This window comes from Ceratotherium simum, unplaced genomic scaffold (genome assembly GCF_057802395.1).
Source record: "Ceratotherium simum simum isolate JZ-2026a unplaced genomic scaffold, ASM5780239v1 HiC_scaffold_43, whole genome shotgun sequence".
Taxonomy (NCBI): domain Eukaryota; kingdom Metazoa; phylum Chordata; class Mammalia; order Perissodactyla; family Rhinocerotidae; genus Ceratotherium; species Ceratotherium simum.
Window position 1 is genome coordinate 3,275,173 of NW_028261259.1, and position 16,572 is coordinate 3,291,744.

Genomic DNA, 16,572 nt, shown 5'->3' on the forward strand with positions numbered 1-16,572 from the left:
CTTTGCAAGAACTGGTTATCCAAAAAGTAACTCTTCCACGCAACATTCATTCCTCATGTTAAATACTAATTCCAACCCGTCAAAGAGCTTTACTGTTAAACAAGTCTTAAAAATCTAGGTACTCTAACAAACCGCCTCTTTCCCGAAAGTCTCTCTGCGTTGAGAAAGTTCACTCCTCTTTTCGTTCTTTCCTTTTCACCTTCCTTTCGCTCCTCAAAACGGCTTTCTCTGGACATTCTAACTTCCTTTTCCCCCTCATCTGCCTTCTCCGAGTCGGTCCTCTTTCTGAGGCCCTTCTCACAGCCCTAAGTTCTGAAGCTCCAGGCGCACGCAGCTCCCTCCAGCCTTTCCCGCGTCTTAACAATGAAGTCAAACCTCCCCAACCCTCCTCCCCTGTGCCCGGTCCTTGAACAGTTGCTCTGCTCCTGCTGAGTTTCCGAAGCGGTGCTCGAAAGGAGGCTGGAAACCTTCCTCCTCCCTCCTCCGTCCATCGCAGCTTCGCTCCAGTCAGTCTCCCGGCCGGACGCACACTCCCACCCCCGTCCCTCCCAGGGCCTCCATGCCGGTCCCTGAGTCTCTCTTCCCGCCTCACACTTCCCGCGGCCCCGCTCCGCGCCCTCCCGGCTCGCCTGGGCCGCCGCCCCCTCCCCCTCGCCGCCGCTCCCCACGTGCCGGGAGGCCGGGTCGCGGCGGGGGCGACGCGCCGGCCAAGCGCTCGCCGCTCGTGCTCCGCGGCTCTGCCCTCGCGGCCCCGCCGTGCCCACGCCGAGGAGGCCCGGGCTCCGCCGCCCGCCGGCGCTAGGACGCGCTCCGCGGCGCCGCCTGCGCTCGCCACTCACGCGCCCCCCGCGCCGAGCCCGGCCGCCGCCGCCGCCGCCGCCGCCGCCGCCGCTGCCGCCCCTCGCAGAGCCGCCCCGGCCTTCGCCCGGCGCCCCCGCCCCCGCCCCCGCCCTCCGCCCGGCCTCCCCGCCACATCCTGACCCGCCCGCCGCCCCCTTTCTTACCGGCGGCCGTGCAGGCTTCGCGGGGGCGGAGGGAGCCCACTCAGGTCTCCGCCGTCGGGTGAGTCCTCGGGCTCCGGGCGTCTCGGGGTAAGCAGGAGTCCGTGAGGGGGAGGGGGAAAGGGAAGCCCCGGCCCGCGGCTCCCACGCGCGATCCCCTGCAGAGCGGTTCCAACAATCCGTTCATGATTGAAGCACCAACGGCGACGGCAGCCAGAGCGGGAAGGAACGAGCCGTCGTCGTCGCCGCAGCCACGCGCGCGCTCCCGCTCCCGCCGCTTATCGGCTCCCGGCAGCCGCCAGAACGCCGAGAGAGCAAGCGCAGCCATCTCCGTCGTAGCCGCTGCAGCCGCCACCGAAGTCGCCGTCGCCTCCGCCTCCCGCGCAACGTAAGCCCCCTGCTCACTCCCCTTCCCCACTGGGCGCGAGGAGGGCGGACTAGGGGGCGGGCGCGTGCACGCCGAACCGCTCATGCCGGCGCGCGGGCGGTGGGAGGGGCTACGTTGTGGAGTCGTGGGGCGTAGGAAGAAAGCGATTGGTGCTGAGGTGGGGCGGAGAGCGAGTGCGCGCACGCGCGCCGATGGGAGCGCGCACGCGGGCCGCGCGGAGGCCGCCGGACTCTGGCCACAGCCACGGGCCGCTGATGCTTGCTGTGGTGCCCTCTCTCGCCCGCCGGGAGTTGAATTCCGGGAAGTGGGAGCTAGAGGCTCGCTGCGTGCGGGTATGGGCGCTGCTGTCGCTCGGGACAGTTGCGCAAGGACTTTGCGGGGGAGAGACTGAGAGGAACCGGGGAAGCAGAGGGATGGCGAGATGCTGAAGACTGTGTTGGGGCTCGGGGAGCCGCAGAAGCGCCGCGCTGGATAAGCGCAGGGGGCCGGGTCGTGCGTGGGGTCCGGTCGCCCAGGCTTCGGCCCGCATCTCTCTCCGGCCCCCGGCCCGGTCTGAGCGCCTGTGGGGAGGGGTGCACAGGGGCCCGCTGCGTCACACCAGGCAGCCTGGGACCCCAACTGTTGGGCAACTGTGGTCACCTCCGGCCGCCTCCTACGCCTAGGCGACCTGCGACAGAGGCTGCCTCGGGGGCCCGATGGCCCGTGCGGGCGGGGCCCTGAGGAGACGGAGGGAAAATAGAGACGGAGTTGTTGACATCCTGTGACACTTGATTCATTTGTGGGTTCAGGAAAAAACTTACAACCTTTCTAGGTCCCTCCCTGGAGGACGGGAGGAGGGTGCGCTGCCGAATGGCGACAAAAAAGCTGCTGAAGGACGTTGATAACTGGCTTAGGGTAGCCTGCTGCCACTTAGTGGACGGTTTCCTCCTGGACTGTCACTGCGGGCCTCAGTTACAACCCTGGAGATGTGGCGATGGAAACACTGTCCCTTCAAGCCTGGGGATGTCCCGCTTCATTCTTTTTGAAAGCATTTTTTTAATCATTTCTTTTACTCTTCATTTTTTTCCCCCGTCCACAGATCAGTCTTGAATCGCTCGAGGTTAATGATACTTTTTGAAACTTTCTAACCCCATTCCTCAGTTATTTGATTTGGTGTAAAGGCCAACCTTCCAAGTCAAATGACTTTGAACGGGGTAGGTGCATTCCCAAAATAGTTCTTTTCACGTGTGGGAATTTCAAGTTTTAGTCTACCAGCTGTTTAAACAGTTTGGGTCGAAGCCTTCAAAAAGATCTCAAAACATGACTCCAAGTATGTGTTCATTTTATGGAAGAGTATATTCACCCTTGGGAAGGAGGAGGCAGCTCAGGTACACTTGGTCTACTCCAAAAAAAGTGTGTCTGTGACCAATGAAGAGTGAAACAAAATGGAACACTACCACAGTTTGCAAAATGGTCTGTGCTCCACCTCTTTTTCTTTCCTTTTTTCCTAGTTATTAAATAGCTGTAACGCTGGGTTGTGACGAATAACAAGATCATACAAATCTCCATCTCTGAAGGCCCTAAAAGTAGGAACCAAGTGCTAATTTTTAATATTAAAAATATGAAAAAAGTGCCTTAATGATAGGAACTTCCCGTGCCTCTGATTTCTTTCTTGGATTACTGGAGTGGTAAGTGAAAAATAAAAGCCCCTGGAAAACAGTAGCCACGCCAGATAAAGAATTCTGTGATCAGAAATATAATTCAGATAATAAAGTCCTCAATTATACTACACTTTATAATTGTCTTACAAAAAAGAATTACCGTATGTTCTTAATCTATTTTGTATGTTTTCTGAAAGCCCACGTCAAACCTTTTTTAACTACTGACTTGCCATTTGGATGTGATATGCTACATATAAACTCTAGATCCTTTTTTTGCGGAAAAAATCTTGCCAAAATTGTAATAAAATATTGCATCTTGGAGATTTATATTTCTTGTTGAATCTTGGAGATTTATGTTTCCTGTTGAATCTTGGAGATTTATATTTCTTGTAAAATCATTGTATACTTTAAGACTCCACAAAATTTTAAAATGACTGTTGACAATGTCGAGAAATACAAGTAAGTAGAAAATTGGAACAGTCTTGCCAATTCAGCTTTTAAAAAGTCACTTGATAAATAAGGCAAAAGTATTTGTTTGACCATTTGTTATCTGCATAGTTAAATTCTCAGTTTCACTTTGTTTGAATAAACTCGGTCTTTATCTCTACCTATGGGTACTAAAAACAATAGACAAACAGTTGATAATCTCAGCACATGACTAGCAAAAATCCCTGAAAAATAACATCAACCAGAAGTTTTTATTCCTATCTAATTTCCCATTTGGGACATTTCATATTCTTTGCAAACAATATTACTTTTACAAAATCTAGGACAGCGCTTTGTGAGTCCTTACTTCTGATATGCTCTTCTAGGGCTGGAAACCCATGAGTTTCCTTAGGTGGGGATAGATTGAGAACCACTTATCCAGAATTGTGAGATGTGCACCATAAAAACAATGATAACTCTTGCTTTCTGTTAATGTTTTGGATGCCAAGTTGGGGTTTTAATTTCATAATTATGTTCTTGTTAATTAGATGATTTGCGTATTAGAAGCTGCTAAAACAATCAGGACAGTATTAAAATACCCTAGAATCTCAACCTATGACGACATCCCCCAGGTCCTTGCCAAACAGGAAGAGCTTTCCAAATATACTTAAATTTACAAAGTCCTCTATAGATAGAACACATGAAATCCTAAGTAACCTACACTGAAAATTTATTGTACATTTTCTGTTTTCTTAATCATAAAAATTATAAGAGAGGAGCTGTGGTTCCCAGTGTTGGGCAGGGAGCAGGAGTCAGTCACCTAGGACATTTTTTCCTAATTACATATGCCTGACATTCTCATTCCTCCCCTCTTCTGATATGCAGAATTTCTACGTTCTAGGTAGTGCTTGGAAAAATACCCTAGATTGTTCTGATATCTACCAATAGCTCATCCAGCTTGTTTATGGCCACTGTATTTGGAGATTTTTACTGATAAATGCTTGAATCATAATAAATTTTAAATGGAAAGTTCTTAAAGATATTGCTAAGAGGCAACTATGTATAAAATCTAATAGGCATTGAAGTGGATACAAAGATTTTACTTCCTCTACTGACAAAATTAAGTGTGCACACAGAGTAAGAAAAAACTTAAGTAGCTAACCTCAAAATATGAAATTGGGGGCCGGCCCCGTGGCTTGGCGGTTGGGTGCGTGCGCTCCGCTACTGGTGGCCCGGGTTCGGATCCCAGGCGCGCACCGACACACCGCTTCTCCGGCCATGCTGAGGCCGCATCCCACATGCAGCGGCTAGAGGGATGTGCGGCTATGATGTACGGCTATCTGCTGGGGCTTTGGGGAAAAAAAAGAAAAGGAGGAGGATTGGCAATAGATGTTAGCTCAGAGCTGGTCTTCCTCAGCAAAAAGAGGAGGATTAGCATGGATGTTAGCTCAGGGCTGGTCTTCCTCAAAAAAAAAAAAAGAAAGAAAAAGAAATTGGTGTGTTGATGCTATGTCACTCTTTCCTCTCCCCCAAGTCCTTTATTTACTGTCCATTTTACCTCATATCTGTTGTCTTCAGCCCTTCTTCTTAATCCTCACTACTTTGTTTACTTAGGCCCTATTTTCTCTATATCTTTCCCTCCAGCTCACCCTGTAGGCTCCTTTCAGACCTGAAATCTAATGAAATCACTCCCTTGCTCTAAATATGTATATTTAAATATACTACATACATTTGCATACATGCATAATATTTTAATTACTTAGTCTGTTCACAATCTGACCCCAGCATCGCCTCCCATCATTCCTAGCAGACACTCGACACTCTAGCCACGTATTTCTTCAGGTCATTGGAAAGGTATCTTTCTCACTGTTAGTGGATATAGTCCATCTCTCCTATGAACAAACCTTGTAGGTTTGTTTAAGTCAGTCATCAAGAACTGACACAATTGTACTGACACCATGTGAGATACATCAGGCAGCTCTCTTACCTCCCTTTTTGGATATCAAATTGTGTATTCTGTAAGTGCAGCATGTCATTGTAATAAGCCATTTGTTTCCATACTACATTGTGAGCTCCTTGAATACAGACTCTCTGTGTTCCTTATTTATTATATTGACATTCATTCAATAAATTGCATACAGACACTCTGCTGGGGTGGAGGAGGGGAATTAGAGCAAAAACATACTTTCAAGAGTTCAAGTCTAGTGCAGAAAACAATCACACTGCAAAATCATAACTGAGAAAAATGGTATGAAGAAGCATATAGTGCTGTGAGGATTCACAATGGAGAACCGTAGTCAGAAAAGTCCTGGAAAGAAGTGACTTGGTCAGAGAACTGAAGAATTATATAGGCAAAAGGGACATGGAGAGCTCCTTTCCCAGTAAAAGACACAACATGAGCAAAAATTCTAGGGCCAGAAAGATGGTGTCAACTTAACATCCCAGTTTGCCAAGGATAGACTTTTTGCACTTTCAGAAGTGGTTTGGGGGGCCGGCCTGGTGGCACAGGCAGTGAATGAAGTGCGCATGCTCCGCTGTGGCGGCCCGGGGTTCACCAGCTGGGATCCTGGGCGCGCACTGGGGCACCACTAGGCTTCATCACATTCAGAGAGTGGTGTTCAAACTATTCCCTGTGAATCATAGACCTTTTTACTAGTTCTAGACACAAATATCGTGATTGATTGATGCATGAAGAAGGAAGCAAATTTTAGGGAAATGAAGTTTACTATGGGCTGATATTGCAAAAAGTCTTCTGTAGCACTCTACTGGAATTGGGTTTTTTTCCCCCTTTACATCATCCACAGAGATTCTAGTCTTTAAATAATAATTTTTAGTTTCTACCAAGGAATATTTTTAAACAGTTTGCTCACAGGGTAAGATGGATTTTTTCTCTTCAGTGATATTGAATGGTAGATAATGGGTTTAATGATTAAAATGAGGATTTCTTCCCTCTAAGCAATGGCTCAGGGTTATAATTCTTCATTTAAGATTATACAGTATCTCATTTGTAAAACTTCCATAGACTAATCCTATTAAAGGTAGCTTCTTCAATGGCTCTAAATATTTGCGTACTGTATATTTGTTGATTCATTTAAAGGTGTTAAAATTAAATGTTGTTAAAGGAGATTATGTTCACATTGTTGGCTAAAGCATAACATATGCTGTCAAATTAGTGTTTTAAAGTCAGGAAGCTTTTTCCACATTTTGCACTTGCAATTTCTGAAAGGAGCCAAAATATCCAATTTTCTGTAGTCTATCAAATCTGTTACCTCCTCTACAACCTTTCTCTCTCCCTTCTAGTTATTGCAATTTCTTGAAGAGAAAATTTGGGAAGGACACTGATTCGTTATATTTTAAATATTTATTTTTAAACTCCATAGGTTATCCTGTTGTACCAGAGTACTACTATGTGCCAGCTGATTTTGTAGAATCTGAAAAAAGAAACCCTGGTAGTCAGAAGCGATTTCCTAGCAACTGTGGCCGTGATGGAAAACTGTTTCTTTGGGGACAAGCCCTTTATATCATCGCAAAACTCCTGGGTAAGTGGAGAAGGTTGGGAACAATTTTATCTCTTGTTATCAAGTCGTTAGAAATAAGTATGTCAGGGGCTGGCCCAGCGTATTAGTGGTTAAGTTCACACACTCCTCTTCGGTGGCCTGGGGTTTGCAGGTTTGGATCCCAGGTGTGGACCTACTCACTGCTCATCAAGCCATGCTGTGACAGGCATCCCACATATAAAGTAGAGGAAGATGGGCATGGATGTTAGCCCAGGGCCAATCTTCCTCAGCAAAATGAGGAGGATTGGCAACAGATGTTAGCTCAGGGCTAATCTTCCTCACCAAAAAAAAAAAAAAAAAAGAAGTAGGTCTTTGCAGACATTTTTCTTGTGTTTGCCTGGCGTTTCATGCTGCTAAGAGGTCTTGGGGGAGTTTCTTAGTATGTAAAGGTATATTAATATGTCTGTTTCACTGAATGATGATGGACGGTTTCTAGGAAGAAAGTCAGATAGTGTGGGTGCCATTATCATTTAGAGGGCTGCATTCAGCTTAGTGGATAGGTTTCTAATAGAAGCCTATGGGAACTTTGAGTTACTTTTATATAATGTAATAAAATTCTGATTTAATATAGCAATCATGTTTGGTCATAGCTTTAGTAAACCACTTGCCAAAAGGAATTGGTTATCCCAGAGTTTTCTTCTTTCCGGTAAATACACATTGGCAATTTACTCAGTTTGCTAGAGGCTTAATGGGAGCATTATTCATGATTCTTTGAAGAATTATTCTTTAGCTTTTCCTAAAACTTCAGCTGAATAAAAGTACTCTTTGGACACATTGAAATGAAGGCTAATTTAACGAACACAAAGAACTATTGTGCCTCTTCCTGTGCGATTCCTTGCTAAAATTTAAAATATTATTAGCATTTCCATCAAAAAGGCTATCTTATTAGAGGCAGAATTCCTTTATGACAAAAAGATTATGAAACAGGCTGATTGTGAATACTGTACCTGTACTAAAAGAACTGCTTGCTATGTGAAATACTGTTGTTGTCTTTGTTGTCCCCAGTACTACTGCATAAATGCTAAATTTGTGCTGTAGGAGTTATTGTCTTTGGTTTCTTTTTTTTCCATTCCATTAGGGAAGAATGTTTCAAAGTCCAGATTTCCAATTCAAGCTTTACACAGATGATATATAAGGGCAAATAGAAGCTAACCAAAGAAGAGAAAATTAACTTAATGCTGTTTCCAGTTTGTTCTTTTCCTAACTGTATTTTCTGGGTCTCCATATAAACTTAATCCTAATTTTAAAACCTGTAGAAAAATTTTCTTCCTTTAAAAGGACAGCTTTTTAATAAGGAGTTGATATTATTTATACAGGTTTTGCATTTAGATTTTCCAACAGACAAATATATATAGATGAAGTAGTGTTCTTAGAATCAAGCCTAGTTGGTAAGGTTATCTCTGGGTAGAATGTTATTTCCTTCTCACTAACATGAATATGAAGAAGCCTTGTTGATACTCACAGCTAAATAAAACATATTATAGTAGAGGAGTAGCTAACCTACCTAAGGACAAGAATTTTAACATCAGAATCCTAAGTACTATACTTGGAAATTACAAACGAGCATAACGAAGTTTTTCTGTGATTCAGAGGCTGAAAACTGGTGCCTGGGATATGGGATTTGAGATCTAAACCTTCTTCATTCTGCTTCTTGCTGTATATTCAGCCTGAGGTTGATACAGTGAGAAAAAGTGCTATTTGAGCAAAGCCTGTGGATAAAATTGAGAAGCCTAGTGAATTGGGAATGCAGAATTGACTATACTCTACATAAGCAAATTGAGCTTTAAAAAAAAAGAAAAAAATTGAAAACAATATCAATCAGTAAAAAAGCATTGGACCTTCTTTACTCCAAAATTAATGTATTCTTCAGTGTAGACAGATTTTGAGTTTAGATACCATTTTCTTATCTTAAGACCAGAGTGAACAGAAATAGTGTAGGTCATGCCTTGATCTGTTTCACGATCAAAAAGAAGAAAGAGCCTTCAAAGAAAGAGTCAGTTTCTCTTCTTCCCTGCTGAGCTTCTACAAAGGCGGTAGAGAACATGCAGAAGGTGTGTTGCAAACTAGGAAACAACATGCTTGTCTTCCCTGAGAAAGAGATGCTGCATATTCTTTAGCACTCTTACCTAGCTGTGTGTCTTCTGGTTGACAACTCACTCTTAACTATTGTATACTTGCTCCAAGAACCAACACACTTCTGTGGACGTTAATCAGCATTCTAGATGCCACATTTACCAACAAAGGCTTATTTATTCATTAAAGAAGCCTCAGTTGGATATCTGCTTGGCAACATTTTATGGACAGTTAATTGATTGGAGTTATGTGAAAATAATAGAACAGTAAATCTTTAAAAATATTCTGGAATATATGACTTTTACTAATTCAGGCCAGTTTGTATCCAGTGAAATCCACTAAGAATATTTTGTTCTGTGTATGCCTTAGTGAATAATTATACAACAAAACTATGTGACTTGTATTCCACTGTTAGAGCAAAAAGACTCAATATGGTGTTTCCTGGCCGAAGGCTTGACCTACCCACTGTGTTCTTAGAAAATAGTTAATTATTACAGTATTTCTTTTTTTTTCTTTAGAAAATTTAGACTTTTAGAATATCAGTGTTTGCTATAAAATGGGTAAATAAATTGTAAACATGTTTATTTTAAACCAGAGACATATTTTAAGATACATTTGTCTTGTCTTAGAATAAAGTGATCATTTGTTATACCTACAATTGTTATTTAAATTTGGAAGTTTAGAAACTATCCATGTAAGAGATGATCAGTCTGTAGAAAGCAGTGTACTTTTTGAGTTCTTTGCAAAAATAACTGTAAAAGTATTTATCACATAAAAGTTCTTTGGATTGCATTTCTTTTTTGAGGTTAAGAAAAGTAGGGAAATATAAGATAACATAAGGTTAATGATAACTTTACTCTAAAACTTTCCCAAAGCCATTACTTAACTTTAATATGTTTTCTTAGTATTTTCTAAAAAGAGAAACTAACATATCAGTTGTTTAGCTTTAAAAAATATCTGACTTCTAGATTTTATCTTGTCTTTTCAATATACATGCAACTGACTTTCCTTTCTCTGTACGTAGGACATTGACAGTGATGACCTTCATGTAGGTCCTACTGTAAGATCCCAAATCGTTAAAGATTAGAGCTTTATATACTGTATAACTTAAGACAGGCGAATAGAAGGATTTTTTTAGAATGGATACTTTGAAAACATTATTAGTAAACATCAGGAGTTAAAGTCAGTCATGTTCTTTGATTAAGCTTGAATTATTGAGTAATTTTAATAAGTACACCTTTCTCTCCAATATACACAAACTCCCAAAATATTCAGGTGAATGAAATTTTTCTTGAGTTTTGTGAAGACTTTTTGTCTTTTTGGCATGCATGTTATTTAATTTCCTGGGAGTTTTATTCAGAGACTTTTAAAGTGATAAAATGGATATAAAAGTACTTTAAAATATCCAAAGTGTTATGTACATATAAAGTTCCCAACTTAATTTCTTGGGTACCTAAAGTTCTTTGGTAAGTCATTGTTTCAAACTCAATTTATTTTCCACTAGACTATATTTTAAATGAGTATTAATACCTAGCAAACTTGTAGCCACGTGATATAGATTATTTCTCTGACATTATCGTCTTTTTCCTCCACTTCCTTCTCCCCTAGTTTCTCTTCCTTTTTTCCTTTTCTTCATGTTTTTCTTTGACTGTAGTGGAAAGATCAAGAGTTTTGGGGTCCTAAACTTAGGAACTAGGCAGTTCACGGTTTGCATATAAGTTCTACTACTTACTATTTATATGACTTGAAGAATTTTCTTACCTTCTGTGATCATCAGTTTCTTTATTTTTATGTCAGAAAGATTAACTGATGAGGAAATATACATAAAGCATTGACTGTGGGACAACTACATACTTAAATGGTTCTTCTACTTCCTGCCCTTCTACCCTCCCTCCCTCTCTCAGCCACTATTTAGGATATAGTTTTGTGAAAATATGTTGCATAGTTCTTGTTAACCAGGCAACTCAGGATGCTCCTGGGCCCTCCTTGCTAATACTCTCATTGCCACAAAACATCACAGGAAGAGAATGCTTGCCTAGTTGCTCTATAACCATTCATCTGCTTGATGATTCAGCTACTATTTGTAGAGGCCTGCTCTGTGCTAGTCACTGTGATATCCAGTAGCTCTACAGCAAGAAAGGAATGTGACAATCTGGGAAATATTTCTGTCCTCTGAGGGCAGCCTAGTTATTCTGATATACTGCTTCCTAATTCCAGTGTTTGTAACTAAGATAAGTCCATTTGCATTTGATTTCATTCATGAGATTTCTTGCCCAATTGACCTCAAATATAAAAGCCACTTATTAAGCCTGGAAATTTAATGCTTTTAAAAGTTAAAGTAAATCAGTGATCACACCCCTAGTGTGCATGAGGTCATACGAAACTGAGGTCTTGATTTTCATTGGTCCGTTGACTTCAAATGCAGTTGACTTAATTTTATTGCTCAGTATAGCACGTGTTTTGTTACTGATCAGTAAAGGTAAAATGAATAGATAAGAGTACAGATATATTTATAAATTGTGGTTGCTGAAAGATTTCCCATCTGTTACACTTCAGGAAACTTCAAGCAGAAAGACATCAATTTCTGAGCACTTTTGTTATCCTTTTCATGGTATCCTTGTGATTGATAGTGACCTATAATGGGATTTCTGTGCAGTGGGCATTATAAACATCTTGAGAGCACATGTAATATAGTATTACTTGAAAAGCTTCACGTAGGAAGATTTTCTTCTTTTAGCTTATTGTATAAATGACTAGCTTTCTTGAAACTGAAATTTTTAGTTGAATTGCTACTAGGGCTAGAAAGCTTGTATAAAAAATTTATGATCCCACCCTCAAATATCTTAGTGACATTGAATATGAAAGCAGTGATGCCTAGAGTTTGAGAAGACTGCATACATATTGTCAAACTATTTCCCAGAAATGCTAATAATAATACCTGCCTTAAAATGTGTCAGATTCTGTGCTCTACCCTTTACGAATAATGTCCTAAGTAATCCTCCTAACTCCTCTATGAGATGGGTACTCTGTGTCATAACTGAAGCTCCGAAGAGCTCAGCACCTCACCCGAGGTCACCCAGCCCGGGACTGACAGAGACTTGATTGATTTATTCAGGAGTCTTCGAGGTGCTTGTGTCACCTGTAACCTTTGTGGCAGTAAATATGCTTATTAAAAATAAAAACTTTGGTAACCTAATAAGAATTAATTTGTATCCTGTTGTCATTTACATGCTGATTGTTAAAAACATATTTCTTAGTCATTTCTGTATCCTCTGAATTGTCTGGATATCTGCTTTGTGCGTTTAACCTTGGTTTTACGATTTTTCTTATCAGTCTACATAAATGTTTTTATATGTTAGGTATACTAAACCTCTCTGACATTTTCCTAGTTTGTTTGCCTCTAAACTTTGCTTGTTCTGTTTTTTGATGAATGAAATTTAAAGTCTTTATATATTCAGGTGTTTCATTGTTTTTCTATTTAACTTTTTGCCATAGAATTTAACATTTAATCTTTGAAAGTTCATCACTGTTAATCAATTGAGTTAAAAACATATATTATACATTTGAAATTTTTTGGTATAATGTATTAGGTTGAAGATCTACATTTTCTTTTTCTTCATAGCTCATTTCTTAATACATGTGTTAGTAATATGTGTCCCTGCCCCTGAGAATCAACCAGGCTTTGCAGCACAGAATTTTACTCCATAAATTAGCTGCTGAGCCTGTTTTAGTGTGTCCTATGTAATTTTGGTGTCATGATAAAAAATTACTCTGTTAAATTTCCTTTAAATTGTCATTTCATTAAAGAAACAAAAATTCTCCTTAATATTTTCTTTTTACCCTCAATAATTATTGTTAGAGGTAAACCCAGGGTATGTTTTATAAGCCTTTCTATGCATAAAAAAGTGCAAATATTAATGAACCTAATCTGTCTTCTAAGGATTTAAAGACAGCTATTCCTATTTATAGAAATGCTTGATTTTCTGTGAGTTTTGGTACTGTATTGTGAAATGTGGAAAGCCAATTGCTCTTTTCTCCTGTTGTCTCATTTTCCCTTTAACAATTCTGTAGTTGGTTGGGTGTAAGTTCTTTCAGGTTTCTCACACTTCACCAGAAAGCTGGTGTCACGGAATTAGCACAATGAGGAGCTCCATTTTTGCCTCCTGAATGATAAAAATCAGTGCAGTGAAAAAAATGTATGTCTGTTAACTTGACCTTTTAAAATACCTGTCACTTTTACCTCTATGGAAATTAAAGTAATGATTATGGCAATTAATGTTTCCAAATTTGTTAACTCACCAATTTATTATTTTGGTTAATAAGTCTGTTGAGTACCTACTGTATGCCAGATGCTGTGCTAGGTAGTGGGGTACAGCTATGAGTAAGAAGCATACAGCCCGTGGAGACATAGACAAGCACATGGTATAAGTGGGAACATCAAGCTAGATACGCAGGTGCAGTACAAAGAGAGAAATAAGAAGGAAGTACAAAGAAATAAACTTTCAAAAGACTGGGTTAACTATTTGATTCATATCAATTTTGATACGTTAGCATTTATGCTTTCCAAGGATATAAAGATTTCTTAATTTATCTGTCATCATTTATAAATAACAAAATAATAAAGATAGAATTTCATTTCTATAGAATGACAGTGAAACATCAATTATGTAAAATGCTTGTTGGTAGTGGAAATTTTTCCACATCTCAATGATCAGACAAATGAAATAGGGAAATAATTTGCTGCTATTTAGACTATCATGGTCAACCTTGCATCATGAGCTAAAATGATAGTAATAAATTGGAATTATATGTTGATATTTGCCATAATTAAGCCTGTATTGGTTTGTTTTAAATTTTGCAAAAGTATTTTTTTTCAGAGAGAAGAATGGATGTGAAGTGGTATCTCATTGTGGTTTTTTTTTTTTTTTTTTAAGATTTTATTTATTTTATTTTTCCCCCCAAGGCCCCAGTGGACAGTTGTGTGTCGCAGCTGCACATCCTTCTAGTTGCTGTATGTGGGACTCGGCCTCAGGATGAACGGAGAAGTGGTGCCTCGATGCGCACCCGGGATCCGAACCCGGGCCACCAGCATCGCAGCGCGCGCACTTAACCACCAAGCCACAGGGCCGGCCCTCATTGTGGTTTTGATAAGCATTTTGCAAATGACTAATGTTGAGCATCTTTTCATGTGCTTATTGGTAATTTGTAAATCTTTGGAGAAATGTCTATTCAGATATGTCTATTCAGGTATTGTGGCCATTTTTAAATTAGGTTGTCTTTTTATTATTGAGTTTTAAGAGTTCTTTACATATTCAAGGTACAAGTTCCTTACAAGATATATGATTTGCGAATACTCTCTTCCATTCTGTGGGCTAACATTCTGCTTTCTTGATGGTGTCCTTTGAGGCACAAAAGGTTATAATTTGGACAAAATCCAATTTATCTCATTTTTTCTGTCATTTATGGTTTGGTGTCATAGTTTTGTCTAATTCAAAGTCACAAAGATTTATGCATATTTTCTTCTAACAGTTTTATAATTTTAGCTCTTACGTTTAACTTTTTGATCTATTTTCCGTTTATTTTTGTAGATGGTGTGAGGAATGAAGGTCCAACTTCATTCTTTTGCATTTGGATGTCCAGTTGTCCCAGCACAATTTGTGGGGGGAAAACACTTATTCCTTTCCCTCTTGAATTGTTTTGGCACCCTTGTCAAAAATCAATTGACTGTAAATGTAAGGGTTTATTTCTAGACTCTCGATTCTATTCTGTTGATCTGTGTGTCTTATCTTCATGCCAGTACCACATTGTCTTAATTACTGTAACTTCTTCTTTTCATTCTGGATGCCTTTTATTACTTTTTCTTGCCTAATTTCTCTGGCTAGAACCTCCATTACAATGTTGAATAGAAGTGACAAGAGCGGACATCATTGTCTTGTTCCTAATCTTTGGGACATTCACTCTTTGATCATGAGTATGATATTAGCCATCAGTTTTTCATAGATGCCCTTTATCAGGTTGAGGAAGTTCCCTTCTATCCCTAGTTTGTTGAATGCTTTTTATTAAGAAAGGATGTTGAATTTTGTCAAATGTGTTTTCTGTGTCTACTGAGATGATCATGAAGTTTTTTGTCCTTTATTCTATTGAAATGGTGTATTGCAAGTATTGATTTGGGATGTTAAGCTATCCTTGCATTTGTGGGATAAATCTCACTTGGTCATGGTGTGTAATCCTAAAATGTTACTGGCTTTGGTTTGCTGGTATTTTCATTGAGGATTTTTGTGTCTATATTCAGAAGAGATTTGGGTTTGTAATTTTCTTTTCTTGTGGTGTCTTTGGTTTTGGTATTTGGGTAATACCAGCCTCTTAGAATGAGTTGGAAAGTGTTCTCCCTACTATTTTTTGGAAAAGTTGGTGAAAGGTTGGTTTTAGTTCTTCTTTAACTGTGTGGTAGACTTCAGCAGTGAAGCCATATGTTCTGAGCTTTTTTTTTGTGGGAAGTTTCAGTCACTTGTTACAAATCTGTTCAGATTTTCTGTTTTTTCTTGAGTCAGTTTTGGTAATATGTGTATTTCTAGGAATTTGTCTATATCGTCTGGGTTATCTAAATTCTGGGTGTACATCTGTTCATAGTATTCTCTTATAATCCTTAAAGTTGGTAGTATGTTCCTTCTTTCATTCCTGATTTAGTAATTTGTCTTCTTTTTTTCTTGGTCAGTCTAGCTAAGGGTTTGTCAACTTTTGAGCTTTTCAAGAATCTTCTTTTGGTTTAATTTATATTCTTTATTGTTTTTTTATACTCTATTTCATTAATTTGCACTCTATTCTTTATTATTTCCTTGCTTCTGCTTGATTTTGACTTAGTTTGCTCTTTTTCATCTGCTGTCTTAACGTGGAAGAAGAGGTTATTGGTTTGAGGTTTTTCTTCTGTTTTAATATAAGCATTTACAGATACAAATTTCCCTCTGAGCATTGCTTTACCTATATCCCATAAGTTATGTTATGTCTTCATTATTTTAATCATCTCATCAGAAAGTACATTAGAAAGTATTTTCTAATTTCCCTTTTGGTTCTTCTTTGACCCATTGGTTATTTAGGATTACGTTGTTTAATTTCTATGTATTTGTGAATTTCTAAAACTTCTTCCTGTTATTGATTTCTAATTTCATTCTATTATGGTCAGAGAACATACGTTGTATGATTTTAGTCCTTTTAAATTTATTGAAACTTGTTCTATGGCCTAGCATATGGAAGACGTTCCATTTGCATTGAGAAGGATATATATTCTGCTCTTATTGAATGGAATGTTCTATAGATATATATTAGGTCTGGTTGGTTTATGGTGTTGTACAGATGCATTTTTGATAATGTCATTTCCCTTCTTTTTTTTTCAGCTGATGAATTAATCAGTCCTAAAGACATTGATCCTGTTCAGCGCTATATCCCACTACAGAATCAACGTAACGTGAGCATGAGGTTTTCCAATCAGG

At 39.9% G+C, this 16,572-nt stretch overlaps 1 protein-coding gene and 1 long non-coding RNA gene across 2 annotated transcripts in view; one reads left to right on the plus strand and one right to left on the minus strand.

Annotated features, from left to right (window-relative positions):
* The window catches only part of LOC147911407 (uncharacterized), a 219,398-nt gene that overhangs the window by 82,002 nt on the left and 120,824 nt on the right, over positions 1-16,572 (minus strand). The gene's annotated exons all lie outside the window — the stretch shown is intronic.
* Positions 1,457-16,572, plus strand: part of LOC147911412 (phosphorylase b kinase regulatory subunit beta-like) — a 97,870-nt gene continuing 82,754 nt past the window's right edge. The window contains 3 exon segments of the mRNA XM_087428115.1: positions 1,457-1,721; positions 6,836-6,994; positions 16,477-16,571. Coding sequence (XP_087284241.1) covers positions 1,472-1,721; positions 6,836-6,994; positions 16,477-16,571 — 504 coding nt within the window. The 5' untranslated portion in view covers positions 1,457-1,471.